The sequence below is a fragment of the Cladophialophora bantiana genome, assembly GCF_000835475.1.
Source record: "Cladophialophora bantiana CBS 173.52 unplaced genomic scaffold supercont1.14, whole genome shotgun sequence".
NCBI classification, from domain to species: domain Eukaryota; kingdom Fungi; phylum Ascomycota; class Eurotiomycetes; order Chaetothyriales; family Herpotrichiellaceae; genus Cladophialophora; species Cladophialophora bantiana.
The window spans coordinates 1,138,931-1,154,844 of record NW_015971588.1 but is presented as its reverse complement, the minus strand read 5'-3'; the positions used below and the strand labels follow the sequence as shown (position 1 = coordinate 1,154,844).

The window sequence follows — 15,914 nt, the reverse complement described above, 5'->3', positions numbered from 1 at the left end:
GCCGCCGGAAAAAGGTGCGTAAGCCTTCAGTGGATAGGAGATGACCCATTACCAAACTCCGTCGCTGATGCCGTCATCTTCCAGATCAAATGTGACGGTAATCAGCCCCGCTGTGGCCAGTGCCGGTCATCGCCCATCGAGGACTGTCTCTATGGGAATGATGCCCGGCGGCACCCTCGTACCAAGCAAGACTCCATGGCCTCCGTGGCCAACAAGCTACTCAGCTTGGAAAATCTGTTGAAGGGCCTGGACCAAAGAATCCTTCCCGAGCAGGACCGACCGTCTCGTGGGCGATGCATGACGGCCCCCGACGATGAGTTTACACCCGAGCCTTCCAGAGCTGTCGACGTGGTCACTCACGATGTTCCCCTGCAAGTACATCATAATGCAGTAATAAGTCCAGCCAGAGAAAACCCGGCCAAGGCTGCGAATATTGTTTCTTCCCACGGCCAGTCGCCCTGTGGACACAAAGCCGCGTCGGTTACAGCCCATGACGAGGGCCGCTCACACGAGGGATCGCCATGGCTGGCGAATTTTATGGTTGACGACCAAGGCTCCATTTCCGCACATGGTCCCTCATCAGCATACCACTACCAAGACAAATCTCCCGATCATGCCGGCGACGATCCAGGCGATGAGGCAGCACGATGCAGCGGGCGGGAGGCGGCATCATCGTCCAAAGTCTCGCATCCTCTAGATCACGAGGACATCCGCGTACAGCTGGTCGCGCACGCCGCGCTCGAGCGGCAAAAGGAATCTGCGGCGCTGTTGCTCGGCACATATAGTTTTGATGGCCTGGACTCCGAAACGGCCCAACATCTCCTCCAAATCCATTGGAACCGCCATCATCTGCTGTTCCCATTGACATATCGGCCCTTGGTCCTGAAAGACGGCGTAGAAGACGGAAGGTATGCCAACAAGCTCTTGTGGAATGCCATCTTTTATGCATCAGCCCTGCACAGCACCCGACCACACGTGAATGGAACAAGTCGTGGAGATGGAGAGAGTCTCAAGGACCGGTTTTTGCGCCGGTTCAAAGAGTTACTCGCAGATGCGCTGGAGAAATCGACTCTACCAACCATCAGCGCCCTGCTCATCATGGGATCCAGCCTTTTAGCAAGCGGATCGCCCACTGCCGGCTGGAACTATTGTGGCCTGGCATATCGCATGATCATTGACATGGGTTTGCACCTGGATCCCAGCAAGACCCGGCCTTGTCAACCGGTGTCCCCCAAAAGCCCCACCGTTATCAGCTTCACCGAGGCCGAGCAGGAAATGCGTCGACGCATCTTCTACGGGGCATACATCATGGACAAGTTTCAATCGCTCTATTTTGGACGGACCCCAGCTCTGCCTATGATCGGCACCGAACCCCCTCAGATCTTTCTCGACACATACGAAGATCTGGAGCTCTGGGCTCCATATGTGGACACATCTCTGGACGCAAACGAACCCTTTCGTCCCTACACCCCGCGACCACAACACCTTGTTCCGACATTCAGCGCCCTGCTCCGGCTGGCAGAGATCACCAATGATATCATTGCTAGGCTCTACATGCCCTCGGCGGTGCAAATGACAAGTGACCAGGCGGCCGAGTGCCTGAAGAGTCTGCGCAAATGCCTCGATGACTGGCACGAGAGCCTGCCGGCGTACCTGCATTTCAGGCCGCTCGAAGATCCGACGCCTACACCACATCACCTGAGCCTACATACGACGTTTCACGCCCTCATCATCCTCGTCCACCGGCCCTTCCTGCCGGAGGGCCACTTAACCTCACTCAAGGTAGGCATCGATGGAGTCTCGCTCGAGAAGACATGTCTAGTGGCCGCGCAACAGATTTGTCGCCTGGCAAAGGCATATGAGGAGGTTTTTGGGCTGCACCACGCGCCATACCTATTTTCTTACGCCCTCTTCTCGGCCGCTACTGTGGTAACGCGCCACGAGTCCGATGGCGACCTGATGATGTACTTGTTCCTCGCCCTGATGCGGATCCAGCGCGGGGCCAATTTCGGCCTCCTGAAGCCGTTGATGATCATCCGCGATCTGATGGAGCGGGTCGGTGTCGACATGCGCACCGTCACGGCTGCCACGCAAAGCCTCAGCCAACGACTCCAGAAAGAGGGCGAATCGGCCTCGACGCCGGCGGTGCTGCCGACGAGTGATCCTCCTCCTCTGGACAATCACTTTGTCAACAAATCAATGAGTGGTCTGGATCCGACGTGGCTCGAAGATCTCGGTTCCTGGCAGACATCTGATGATGATGCCATTCAGTGGCTAATGGACCCACCGTACATGGAAGACTCCCAGGTACTTTACGGATTGTTTGAACCTGCAAACTGAAGGGGCTGGCAGCATTCTGGCGCGTCCATCTATTGATGAATACCATACCAACCCACGAGACGATCGCTCCTACAACATCGCTTTGCCCTGTTGAACCTCTTCCCACAGTGAATCGGTTAACGAATTGAACAGTGACCTCTGTAAAACATACAAATTATCACCGTGGATGTTCTCTCGAGGAAGCCAACTACGTCCCACGAAATCCTTCTTTGCTTGTTTGTATGTGTCTCCGGCCCCAATGCTGGCCGTGATGCGCACCAACCGCGGCACCGCGTAGTCTGGAAGCCCGCTGTCACGGAGATATGTCCTGAGGTTGGCCATGAAACGCTGTTCGGTCGCGGCGTCGTAGGCCTTCAGCGCTATTGCCGCGCCGCCAACTTGACCATCGTACCTATTTTCCCAGCAGCGGGTCAGATCATGTATCACCACAACGGGGCCAAAACCACTCAACTTGTCGAGTTTGACACCATATACCACAGCGTCTTGGACGTCTTCCATCCCACAGATAAAGTCTCTAACTTCAGCGGTGCTGACATTTTCGCCCTTCCAACGAAAGGTATCGCCCATGCGATCAGAGAACTGAACCCAGCCAGACCTCTCCTGGGTTAACATGTCTCCCATGCGTTGGAACAGGTCCCCCTTCTGAAAAACGTCGGTCAGCATTTTGGCCTCGGTGGCCTCGGGGTTTCCGAAGTATTCGGTCAGCAAGCTTCGGTCCGTGCACCGGCCAATGGCCTCCCCGGGCTCGCCCAAGCTGGCCTTTTGGCAGAAGCCGGTGCGGACGTCTCGAACAGGCTCTTGGGTTTCCGGGTCGACTTTAATCAGGAACGTCTGGTCTTGGAAGAACCTCCCCAGGAGCCCTGAAAATCCTATCTTGCCAGCCCCCACGACCCCGCGGCCGTGGTTGTCAAACTTGGCCAGTCCCTCTGTCGACCGGTAGAACTCGCGAATTTCTGGGATGCCGAACCTCTCCATGAATGGCTGCCAGATGTCTTTTCTCATTCCGTTCCCGTGCGCCACGATGCACCCGTGTGATCTATCGTACTGGGACGCCGGCGCACCCATCAGATACCGGCAGAGCTCGCCAATGTACAGCATACGGTTCGCCTTCGCCAGGACCATGTCCTCCCAGAAGTGCGTCACTGAGAACTTGCGTCGCAGGCACAACGTGCCCGAGCATCCGACCACGTACGTCAAGCCTGTGAAGAATGCCGTGCCGTGGAACAGGGGCAGCGGTGAATATGTGCGTAGCGGATAGTAGACCTCAGGGTCCTCCGTATCGGCCGTCAACGGGTTTGAGGTGGCCATGACCTGCATGTTGCGGATCGCACACGCCTTGGGCTTGCCTGTCGTTCCGGACGTGTAAATCAATACCGCCACATCGGCGAGTCGTTGTTCTCTCGTCGTGATACTTGCTTCGGTTCGATGCAGCTCGTCCAACGTCAATCGGGTCACGGCCGTATCAGGTTCGTCGTCTTCATCTCTGTGACTGGTTGCTGGGCCCGTCTTGACGAATGAGTAAAGATCTAGGATCAGTTGGCTGACTCTGGGTGGAGAAAAGGCCATCAGGTCAGGGGTCGTAATGATCAAATCTGCGTTGGCCACGCTGAGACAATGCTGCAGCGTGGCATCTCGCAGATTGGTGTTGATCAATGCCACAACGCTCCCAAGTTTGGACACGGCGAGACAAGCGATGATCATCTCGGGTGAGTTTGTTGTGAAAACCGCCACGCACTGGCCGGGCCTGATGCCGCGTCGGCACAGAATCGTGGCCAGGCGATCTGCATCGCTCTTCAATTGTTTGTAGGTCCAGGACTGATTTTCAAACCATAGCGCCTCTGCTCCTTGATCCGCACAGTCAAATATCCGGTAAAGACTGCAGTCGCCTCCCAAGTCCTTGATTCTTTGATCCAGCCGCCGTCGCCAGCTGTGTTCGTGTCGCAGCTGCTTCAGGTCCGCCCCAATCCCCAGTTTGGCATCCAGATACGCGTAGCTGGCGAGACCGGCGGCGGTGGCATAGGCCAAATTGGCCGCCATTTTTGCGAGAGTATTCTCTGCCATCGTGGCTGCTCGCGAGCGATATGCGCCCGGCTATCGTGTTCAACTCGATTGCCTTCGCGGCGGGTAATTGCCTCCAGCATTGTACCCAGCCTTGAGCGTTCGCAAAACACTCCAGGATTAAGAATTGTTTGCACCACCAGACCTCGGCGGCAGAAACGCATCCTTGTCGCCGTGCAAATAGCCGTATCGAATTCCTGCAACTTGAAGGCCGGACCTAGCAAATAGTGGCGTTGGCCGAGGTCGTGGGCTGGACAGCCTGTCCGGAGATGCACGAACTCCGGATATCCGACATATTTGAGATACCCGGAACGAGGCATGCTACAGCGCGCGGCACAAGCGAAATTTCCATCCAAGAAATCACATGGTCCATGCTGATTGAAGTTCAGAGAACACATCGAGGCAGTCATTTTCACATAATCTCCAGCCATCTGGGTGGCAGATTGACTTAACTCCGATGTGCTCTTTCGTGGTCAACATGAAAAGAATGAACTGCCTCCCACGTGGCCCTTTCTTCCTTTCGGAAGCAGAATTTCGAGAGGCTCCGAGATGGCAAACTCAACCTCGACAATGACCGGCAAACGGCGTCTGGACATCATCATGAACCAACTGGGCCCGGTGCCTGATGCGAAGAAACTGCTGCTCCAGCGATCCCCGTCCGACGTGGTCATTACCGTAGCGACGCGCACTCCGCTTACGAAAGCTAAAAAGGGAGGACAAAAAGACACGTCGGTCGAAGGGCTTCTCATCGCAATCCTCTCTGCAGTGCGTGAAAAGAGCTGTATCGATCCAGCCCTGGTACAAGACGTCTGTGTGGGCAACGTGCTGGCGACGGACCAAGCATATCTGGCCCGCGCCGCCGTCTTGACCGCCGGGTTTCCCGAGACGACCGCATCCTCGGTGTGCAATCGATTCTGCTCTTCCGGTCTGCTAGCCATTCAGTCCATCGCCAACCAGATCATCACCGGCGCCATCGAAGTCGGGATCGCCGTGGGCGCTGAGAGTATGTCGACGACACCGGACAATGGCAGTCCGCCCATGAATGAAAAAATCAACTCCCACCGGCTGGCAGGCCAAATCCAACAGCCAATGGGCCAGACGAGCGAGAACGTGGCGGCCGAATTCAACATCTCCCGGGCGAAAATGGACCAGTACGCCGCGGAGAGCTTTCAGTTGGCCGAGAAGGCCCAGCGAGAGGGATGGCCTGCGGATGAAATCACACCCATTAGCGTGCGCTTCAAGAATCCCGCAACGGGAGAATTTGAAACCCGCATCGTCTCCGCCGACGATGGTGTGCGCTTTGGCACGACGGCCGAGTCCCTGGCTAAGATCCGGAGTGCTTTTCCCCAGTGGCCTCCAGGCCACACGACCGGCGGCAACGCGAGCCAGATCACAGACGGCGCCGCGGCCGTCCTTCTGATGAAACGTTCCAAAGCGGAAAAGTTCGGCCTCCCTATCCTGGGACGCTTTGTCGGTGCCACCGTCGTCGGGTTGGAACCGCGCATCATGGGCATCGGCCCTAGCCTCGCCATCCCCAAGATCTTGGACCGCTTCAATCTGTCTACCTCGGATGTCGACTTGTTCGAGATCAACGAGGCATTTGCGTCCATGGTAGGCTGCAGATTCCCTTCCCCGAGCTGTGCACAACCGCTAACCCTGGTGCGTTCGACCTCAGGCTGTCTATTGTGTGGAGAAACTCCGGCTTGATCGGGCAAAAGTGAATCCGAGAGGTGGTGCCATGTATGTTATGTTGTCTGCACTGGCATCCACAATGCATTTGCTTGCTAACAACTGAGTTTAGAGCACTAGGACATCCCCTCGGCTGCACGGGGGTCAGACAGGTGGTGACAGCGCTGTCCGAGCTGAGAAGACAGGGCAAACGTCTCGCGGTCACTTCAATGTGTGTCGGTACAGGCATGGGCATGGCTGGGATAATTACTTCGGAGGCATAAATGCCGAAGTGCTCAAAACCTGGCTCTAACGATAGAATAATTCGAGATACTGGGTGCAACCAACTAATACCTGACATATTAATCGCGTTCAATGTACAATTCTGGAAGGGCAGGGCGATATTGACTCTAATCAGGACCGTCGCCTGGACCGTTATTCTCAGAAAGACTTCTGCGACCGCTCACACGGTTTTCACAAGCAGAATCGGTTGAGATTACCCACAATCAACACATATTGTCTCCAAAATGAGTTTGTGGATTGACGGCGCAACTACTTGTCGGCATTATTGTGTGAGGATCACCTGTTGGAGCATCTGAGGTAACTCAATTACTCGTAGAAGGCAGATGGTGTCTTGCATAGTCTACCAGACTTTACCTCAGATTTAGTCAAACATTCTCCACCATAGACACCAGCGCGTCCAGAAGAGTGACCCCGAAAGCATTCTCTGGCAAGAATAGCCGTGCGAGAGAAGACGCCGGCGGCTTTCCCAAGAACGCGAAACACCGGAAACTGGGAACCCAGAGGCCAAGTTGTGGGACCGTTTCCACGCGCACAGGGCTTTGCTCGCGCTACTCAAGCATGCCTCAGGGCTCCTAAACCGGGCTCAAGATCGCACTGCCACAGCTCAGGACCGCTTAATCATGGCTCGCGTTAATAAATGGCGAGTTGCTCAGGTCCCGAAACGGAAATGGACTTCGAAGGGGTCAATATTCGCTGCTGAATGTTGTGGTATTCCACAGGTATTCCTGGTATCATGAGAGACCCCGGATCACCGATAGATAGACAGAGTGTGAAGTGGCACGTCAATCGTCGACGACTTCGAGATCATAAGTCTATGAATTAGTTTACTTAGGCTCTCTATTCTTTAATAGCTAAAGAGCCTTTTAAAGAAGAGTATATTTAGTTATATAATAAGGAGGAGTGGTGGTAGGAGGGAGAGGACCTCGAGGAAGAGCCGACGCTAGGTGTACTATATAGTGTACTGTAAGACTACTAGCATTCGTAAGGAGATAATAATAAAGGATCTTCTAACGGCATAGAAGCCTAAGAAAGGCGTCTAGGCCGTCGTTCTTAATGAGAGACGACAAGGCCTTCTATCTAAGGCTCTTATAAAGAGAAACAAGAGGCCGGCGGCCGCGCAAGACGATTAGAGACGGCGCTCTAAACGCTAGAGAACACCATATATCCTCTAGAAATAGGGTAAATAGCTTAAGCTGTATATATCACAGCCTTTAACTACTTAGCAATGGAATTTACAGGCATAGATAGATGTATGCAGCCATGACCGGGCGGCCAGAGAACTACTCGGCGCAGAACAACCCATATAAGTGTTGTTACGCCTAAAATAGTTATCGTTCCATAAGCGCTTTAGGCGTTATCTAATTACGCCTAGTACTAGGAGCCTTACGACATAGTAGAACTTAGGAGAGATCTTTCTAGCACCTAGCATTCTATATATAGACGATTAGACCTAGCCTAAGAAGAGATATAGATAGATAGATTAATTTATAATCTATTTACGATCCTACTAATTTAATAAGTATTCACTCGTAAGTATACATAGAATAAGATTACGTAATCTCGGCGATACTTATATAGAGAGGTGTATATAGACTAGTGTAGAGATGTATATAGAATAAGGTTACGTAGTGTATATAGACTAATGAAGAAATATATATAGAATAGTGGGAGCCCCGTGAATACGACTATTCGAGGTTTTTATATATATATACGGAGGCGCGCACTAAATATACTAACTACGCTAATTATAAATAACTATATATTTAAAAGATAAATTAATTTATAAATAGTTACTCTTAATAACCGCCCCTAGATTATTATAAAGAGTACTTATAATGCTTATAGTATTCATCTAATCGAGAGTCTCTAGATATCTTAATCTAGGGGCTAATAGGCGTTCTAAGCCTAAAGCTCTAAAAAATTCTCTATTACGTAAAGATTCACTATTATTTATAATTAGCGTGGACGCTATATTTAGTGCGCGCCTCCGTATATTATATATACATATACATACACACATACATACACACACACAGAGTCATATTTTCAAAAACCATGCAGCAAAACTATAAAAACTTTGCCACCAGCCCCTTCGAACTGGGGGTGGTGGTAAGTGAAACCTTACCTTGCGGTAGGTTTTTCCGTGGGGTCGAGGACATATTGCCTTCCAGCCGGTGCTAGTTTGAACCTGATATATCCGTGTTCAGAGCGAGACTCGAACCGGGACATGTTGCCTGCTAGCCCGATGCTAGTTGGACCAGACATGTCTGGGGTTGAATCTCAGATCGATTGGGAGGATCAGTTGAGGGAGGATCGCCTACTTGAACCATTCCATCACTTGTTGACTTCGATAAGTCTCTTTCTGTTCTCTTATGTGTTGACTCTTGCAGTCTCTTTCCTAGTAGGGGTCTTTGCGATTGTTGGAAGAAATTGAGTGGTTCCAAATTATATGTCTTAAGACGCACATTCCCATGTGACTTCTGTTATTCTGCTTGGTTGTGTGTGAAGAATTGTAAAAGGGCAGGACTGGGTGTGGCAGAACACCCTCGATGGACTCCTCACGTGGAATTTGGCTTTTCTCCATGCCTTACCTCTGACACCATTCTCCTGCTGTACGGCAAGAACCACGAAAAGCCTACCCAAGAGCATTTACGCGGCATACGAGGTTGATATATTGTTCTTCTACGATGTCGGCAATATTGACAAGGCTGCAAGGCTGTGGACGTCAGCGATGTGGAGTGATAGCTGATGTCATCCAGCATGTGTAGAGAGGGCAAGTCAGCCGAGCGGCCTTGCTCGCCTGCTTCTTCCGAAAATGTCAGGTGACGGAGATATGGAAGCAAATGCAAATGGCAAAGAAATTTCTTGGTCCTAATCTCGGTACTTAGTCCTGGATGCTGGACATGCAACAACAACCACGACTCTCCCTCACAACTCCCTCGTCGCGTTGTAGACCTTGTCATTGCTATCCACCTAAGTCTATCTGTTTTGCTTCAATCGAGCGACCGGTGAGGCGTGCGCAGAGTCTGCAAAGCCGCCAAACGCATCACTGGGTCACATCAGTTGGCCCTCCACCTTCGGGTGCGCGCATGTGCTCTGTCCGAGTGAGCAATCCAGGCATCCCATTCACAACATCGACGCACGGAAGATAAACCATGCCAGCTAGACGCGGTCGCCCCTTCCCATAAGGCATAAACACACTTCAACAGTGCTTGTCAACTATGGCCTTCAACTTCAACTGGTCTCCACTGTCTACCGACGCCGGTTTCCTGCCGCGCGCACAAGAACTCCTCACCAATGCCCTCAATCGAGCCGACCCTAAGCCTGCGATCATTGTCGACGACATCATTGTCAATGAACTCAATCTAGGAGATGTTCCCCCCGAACTGGAGATCTTGGAGATTGGGGATCTGGCCGAGGATAGGTTTCGCGGCACGTTTAAGATGATGTATAATGGGAATGCGTATCTCACCCTGAAGACAAAAGTACAAGCAAACCCATTGAACACATACCTGCGCACTCGCTCGGCATTTGCCACACCACGACCTCTGGCTGCCGACACTGGCCTGACTATACCACTACAAATCACTTTGTCCGAGTTTCGCCTGTCCGGATTCATCATTCTTGTCTTCTCACGACAAAAGGGATTGACGCTCGTCTTTCGAAATGACCCTCTGGAGTCTTTACGCGTATCGTCGACCTTCGACTCCATACCTTTCGTTGCAAACTTCCTGCAAAAAGAAATTGAAACTCAGCTGCGAGGTCTTTTGATGGACGAGTTACCTGCCATCATCCACCGACTTTCCCTGCAGTTGCTAGTGCCAGAGGATAAAGCGCGCGAAGAGCGTCAGCTTGGGGCCACACAGATATCAAAGGATGAAGTTGTCATTGATCCGTTGGCGAGTCCACCACAGGACCCAGTCGACTCTACCGGGGCTGTATTGACCCCGGCAGAAGTCGCATCTTTATCTTTGGATTCGTCGGTCGAAACTCAGTCATTGTTTTCGCGAAAGAACCTGTTACGATTAGCTACCTTGACCGATTCACATCGCACATTGTCTTTGTTCACTCCATCCATTCGAGATGCCGTCTTTCGAGCCTGGACTGGTCCATTGGAACGAGGGGAGATGACGGGGCTTTTGACCAGGACGACGACCCCGACCCTGTCTCGAAGCCACTCGTATGCTGGAAGTCTTAGTACGTCGACGGCATACACGCTTGATAGCGGCTGGTCTCGCCCTCCCTTATCGAGCTTTGCATTTTCGAGTTATGGTTTGAGCATGGGAGGTGGAAGACACGGCCAAGGCCACCGAGCACGCAAGAGGAAGAAGCGTGTGGTTGACCTGCGGCCTCACCCAGAAACTGGGGAACCTGAAATGGTCGTCGAAGAGGGTTCAACAGCTGATTCTGCCAGTGTGTCGGAAAGCACATCGACTGCACCCTCGGTCTTCTCAGCACCTGCCGCCACCATGTCTTCTGATCCAACTCAAGGTCTCAATCCTGTCACCCCGCCCAGAAGCCCGGTTGCCATCAAACGAACAGGAACGTTTGGACCGGTCCTTCCGGGAGGGATGCGTAGTGTCAGTGAAGGCACGCCCGCACCTGACCCGACTATTCAGGTTGAGGGACTACCGTCGGACATTCACCAAACTCCGCGAGCCAAAGATCCCGACGCCACAATTCGGATTCGAACTCAAAGAATACTTCCCGCATCTTTCGACGATGACGAGACACCTCGAGCTTCGATGTATGTACTAGATCAGAAAGAGCCGCCTGTCCTTCAACAGGCGACCGAGCCTAAGGCTGTCGCCAGGGAGAAACCCGAGCTCCACTCCACGCCAGGCCCGTCGCGGCCAGCCCTCTCGAATTTTCTTCATTTTGTCGCCGACCAGTCTAACGCAGGCAGCATTGCGGAGCGTGCCTGGATGATGAAAATGGCGACTGAAATGGCGCAGCGATATGAAGAGGAAAGACTTAAAGGCAGCTTTGGACCGGTGGCTCGTGAGGAAGAAGCAAACCCTCCTCCAGCGTATGCGCGATGATGCTTGTGTTATCATTTCGACTTTCTTTCAGCGATGCTTTCAGACAAAAGTTTGCTTTCTTTCCTGTGTACCACTAACTAATGGCGTGACGAGGCTACGATGTTAATGTATATAGAGTTGAGAAGCCTACGAGGCTGAGGATCCTCTCGTCGATACAGAGGAGCTGGGGTTCTTATTATTTCTATGTACCGTTGTGCTATATATTACATATACAATCTCAACGTTATCAGCACGTCTGGGGAATCGGTTGGTGACCCACATTTAGGATTCGAAAGGGCCGAGGATGATCTATCGTTCATGGACTTGGAGGCTTCGACGGTAGATGGCTTACTACGAAGTATTACCCAGAGCTCGTGTACTCGGCGAGATCGGTACGAGGTGCCTCGTAGTGGATGCCGCAAGCCGCGTGGAGTGCATTTTTGAAATTGTGGAGAGCTGGAGCAACTTGGTCAGGCTCAGTCGTCTTTGGACTCCACTACCTCTTTTCTCTCTCCGTCCTTTGGTCAAAGTAACGCAGCGCAGCCCTCATCTGCGCACAGAGAACTGTCAGGGTCATTTATTTGATCCAGGCTGTCACTTCCCTTGTCCATCATGGACTACTTTAAAGCTCTGCTCGGCCCAAAGCCTTCGCAGGCGCCCGTCGTCGCCGAAGACGCAGGTGAATAAACAACGCTCCTCAACACCGGCCTGAAACTCACTCATGTCGGTTGTCTAGATTTCGCCGACTTTGCAGCCGCCCCTGCCCCTTCACCGGCCTCCATCCCCGTCTCCCTCGCTGATGCGCAAGCGGCCGCCGCAACAGGAGCCACCGTCGAGGGTCGTCCAGTCGTCTATACGAAATGGTATCGCGTGTGGGAACGGACCCAGCTGTCCGACTTCATGATGGAGGGCGTCCTTATCCCTTTCATCCTTTTGGCACTCTTGGTGCACTTCTGGGGAACGAGCACGAACAGACGCAAGGCGAAGAAATGGATAGCTGTTCATGCCCCTCTTTTGGAGCGAGAGTTTGCGGTCGTTGGATACAGTGCGGTCCCGAAGGCCGAATCAACAGTAGAAGGAGGAGTGTCTCCGGGGGATGTGAACTTGTTCAAGGATGTTGTGAAGAACAAGGGAGATAATGTGTCAGATGATTTGTTGAAGGAGAAAGCCGCCTGGGAGTATGAGTCGTATGCGACTGGACGACAAAACGTCGCCTTCATGGATGCCAAGATCTACTTGAAGAGACGAATGAATCCCCTCATGATGCTGGCGGAGGAACTCACGGGCATGTTCATCGAGTCGATCAAACCAAAGCCCGAGAGAATGGAAGCCATCATCTACACCTTTGACGGCAAAGAGAAGGAGTTTGTGCCCCCATCCGTCCCCGGATCCGAGGAAGCTGGCAAGGCAAAATCGGTCGGGAACTCAACCTACGACCCGTTTGTGTTTGCCGTGGTCAACAAATTGGCGATGCGCAAACTCCGCGAGGAACGGTACGATCTGTCACTCACATTCACCAAGGACCACGCCAAACTCCCTGACTGGGCTACATGCATGAGCGAGTCGGCAGAAATCAGTGATTGGATGCTCACAAAAGAACTCGTCGACGCGATCCAGGAAGCTGGTCCCGACTATTTCCAGTACCTTATCGTCACGGATCAACCTCAGGACAAACCCACCAACCTGAACGAAACGGCCCCGAAAAAGCGCCTGCACATCTCGCTTCGTCTCCCTTCCGACGGCGACTACCTCCCTACGCTGCCTCTGTTCGCCGTTTTCCTTCGCCTGCCAGATTTCATCGTCTCGCAGTCCCACCTTCGCCCGGAGGTTCTCAGGAAGGTCATGGCGATCCGTGAGCAAGAAAAGACCAAGCTGAAGAAGATTTCGGACAAGGAGGCAGAAGAGGAGAGATTGAAACAACTGGACAAGATGAAGAAGGAGGAGAGGGAACGGAAGATGAAGGGGATGAGCGCGGAGGAGCAGAGGAAGTTTTTGGAACGGGAGAACGAGAAGATGCGGAAGAAGCAGGAGAAGAAGATGACGAGGCGAGGCTGAGGACATTGACTTGGGTTCGGTGCAAAGAGTGTGGAAGGACAGGGGATTCATGACAGATGTGACAAGATGAGTGGCAGACCTTGGTCTTGTCTTGCTCTTTCTCAGTATATGCTTGCGGACATCAGCACCCCAGAAGATGCTCGTTCTTGAATTTAAAAGCTGCACCTCCATTTTCGCCCGGATGGGCTCCCTGGTGCGACGTCGTATACTAGTGGTTCCTTTCCAGCTTCCAAGGGTCGATGGCTGCATTCTGTCAGCATCCTATCGAAAGACGTACCGAGTATTAATACGAGTATGTACCCCAGATGGACCTTTTCCCTAAACAACCCAAATTATAAATATAGGAGGCCTCAAAAAGCGGGCCGGTGGGTTGGCTGGTGGGCTGGTGAGGCTGTGCTCGGGGCCTGAATGCCAGCCCGAAACAACATTCTCCGTACTCCGTCTTGTCCCTGTGCACAGTCCGTCTATCCATCTCCATTGGGCACGTCAAACCCCGTTTCATGCTTGATTCATCCAGCCCAGTTCGAGACTCGTCGATCAGTTAGCCTCTCCGGCTCTGCCACCACCAAATCTATCTGGCCGCGCGGCTGGTGGCTTCTCTGGGTTTCATGCGCAAGGCTTGTGAAAATGTCCAAGCCTCACTCACCGCGACACCATGCCTGCGGTTCTTCATCAAGGTTAGAAGCAGGGCTTCCGCACCTGTCCTCACTTTCTCCTTGCACTGTCTTTTCTTTGATCTTTGCTTTTTGTCCGCTCATTGGCGTGCTTCTTCCTGGACGACTTGACTGCTATTGCTGTCACCCAGGTTGAATCGAGATATCTCATCCAACACGAGAAACGCTGTTCGCAACGACTGTCCGAGACCTCTCCCACCGTTGTAAAGATGCAGTTACGGCCTTTGCTGTCCTTCGTCTCCCTCCTCAGCCTGAGTGTTGCAGCGTCAGTCGACGTATCAGTTGCAAGACGCCAATCGACCGCCTGCAACAACTCGCCCTCGCTGTGCTCGAAACCCTACAATAGCATCGTCCACCTAGGTGCCCACGACTCGCCCTTCGTCCGGGACGCCACCACAGGCTTCTCGACGTCGGGAAACCAGTATTACAACTCGACAGTCCAACTCTCAGCCGGTGTCCGTCTGCTTACGGCCCAAGTCCACAAGTCCAACGGCGAATATCATTTATGTCACTCTTCCTGTGATCTGTTGGATGCGGGGATTCTGTCGGACTGGCTGGAAGAGATCAAGACATGGCTGGATAATAACCCGAATGAGGTTGTCACCATCTTACTCGTCAACTCGGACAATGCCACCCCAGAGGACCTGGGAGCACATTTCACCACGGCCGAGATCACGAACTACGCATACGTCCCTCCTTCCACAAGCACGCCTCCCTCATCGGGGACCTGGCCCACTTTACAAGACCTAATCACCGCGAATAAACGACTTATGGTCTTCGTGGCCTCCCTCTCCGACCCTGCGTCCATTCCGAGCCAGTATGCCTACCTGATGGACGAGTTCACATTCATATTCGAAAACCCTTATGACAACACCTCCCCCAACAACTTCAGCTGCCTACCAGATCGACCCACCTCCGTCCAGGGAAACACCCAAGCCGCCATTGCCTCCAATCGCATGGCATTGACCAATCATTTCCTCTACCAGGAGGGGCTGTTCGACATTGAAACCCCCAATGTGGACAACATCACCGTCACCAACTCGCCCGGCAACAGCCTTGGAAACCTCGGATACGCCTTGTCCCAATGTAACTCGGCGTACGGAAAGCCGTCTACATTCGTCCTGGTCGATTTCTTCGACCAAGGCCCCGCCATCGCCGCCGTCGACGCAATGAATGGCGTCACGAACCCGGTGGGCCGCGTCCCAGTGCCCCCGAGAGATACAAATGAGAGCGTTGACAGGAGCCAGTCGAGTTTCCAGGGCGTGATTGACCTTGTGAATGAAGTCAAAGATGGCCAAAAGCCCAAGCTAGGCGCATGGATCTGGGCTGCTGGACAATGGACATTCGGCGGGATCAATCTGAGTGGCGGTAACGTCTTCCAGAAGAAATAAGAGAGGTTGGACATGAGAAAGGGACCGAGATGGAAGAGACTGACAGGAATGAACACAACACAACTGTTTCGAAGGGATCTGTCTTGGCTTTCGATTCCCAGATGGCATATTAGCCTAGACTTTGGTCTCAGAACCGCCTTCGACTTGCGGCGGAGACAATTCGGCTTCGACGCATCACCGCCATTACCACACGCGCAACCATATCTTGTGTCACCACAGACACGAATCCACCGGTTTTCTGGGCAACGCAGTGTGGAACCGAGTTGACGGCACAGGCCGCCCCGTCAAATCCGGCCCCCTAAAACAAAATTTCACGACGACATGGCAAATAACAGAACATGAGACGACACGACACGACACACGGCCGCCCGGTGCATATATGTTGTTATTGTTTTTGGACATAT

The 15,914-nt window shown here is 52.8% G+C and overlaps 6 protein-coding genes across 6 annotated transcripts; 5 read left to right on the top strand and 1 right to left on the bottom strand.

Annotated features, from left to right (window-relative positions):
• Window positions 1-195: 195 nt before the first annotated feature.
• Window positions 196-2,340, top strand: Z519_09215 (uncharacterized protein; the record flags this gene model as incomplete). The annotated part of the gene is made up of 1 exon (XM_016766939.1): window positions 196-2,340. One exon carries the CDS (start codon window positions 196-198, stop codon window positions 2,338-2,340), a length of 2,145 nt encoding a protein of 714 aa, XP_016617237.1.
• A 69-nt stretch (window positions 2,341-2,409) lies between these two features.
• Window positions 2,410-4,401, bottom strand: Z519_09214 (uncharacterized protein; the record flags this gene model as incomplete). Its single annotated transcript, XM_016766938.1, has 1 exon — window positions 2,410-4,401. One exon carries the CDS (start codon window positions 4,399-4,401, stop codon window positions 2,410-2,412), a length of 1,992 nt encoding a protein of 663 aa, XP_016617236.1.
• Window positions 4,402-4,968: 567 nt separating this feature from the next.
• On the top strand, window positions 4,969-6,350 carry Z519_09213 (uncharacterized protein; the record flags this gene model as incomplete). The annotated part of the gene is made up of 3 exons (XM_016766937.1): window positions 4,969-6,009; window positions 6,074-6,138; window positions 6,200-6,350. 3 exons carry the CDS (start codon window positions 4,969-4,971, stop codon window positions 6,348-6,350), a joined length of 1,257 nt encoding a protein of 418 aa, XP_016617235.1.
• Window positions 6,351-9,590: 3,240 nt separating this feature from the next.
• On the top strand, window positions 9,591-11,411 carry Z519_09212 (uncharacterized protein; the record flags this gene model as incomplete). The annotated part of the gene is made up of 1 exon (XM_016766936.1): window positions 9,591-11,411. One exon carries the CDS (start codon window positions 9,591-9,593, stop codon window positions 11,409-11,411), a length of 1,821 nt encoding a protein of 606 aa, XP_016617234.1.
• Window positions 11,412-12,002: 591 nt separating this feature from the next.
• Window positions 12,003-13,445, top strand: Z519_09211 (uncharacterized protein; the record flags this gene model as incomplete). The annotated part of the gene is made up of 2 exons (XM_016766935.1): window positions 12,003-12,069; window positions 12,127-13,445. 2 exons carry the CDS (start codon window positions 12,003-12,005, stop codon window positions 13,443-13,445), a joined length of 1,386 nt encoding a protein of 461 aa, XP_016617233.1.
• An 883-nt stretch (window positions 13,446-14,328) lies between these two features.
• Window positions 14,329-15,510, top strand: Z519_09210 (uncharacterized protein; the record flags this gene model as incomplete). Its single annotated transcript, XM_016766934.1, has 1 exon — window positions 14,329-15,510. One exon carries the CDS (start codon window positions 14,329-14,331, stop codon window positions 15,508-15,510), a length of 1,182 nt encoding a protein of 393 aa, XP_016617232.1.
• Between the last annotated feature and the right edge of the window lie 404 nt (window positions 15,511-15,914).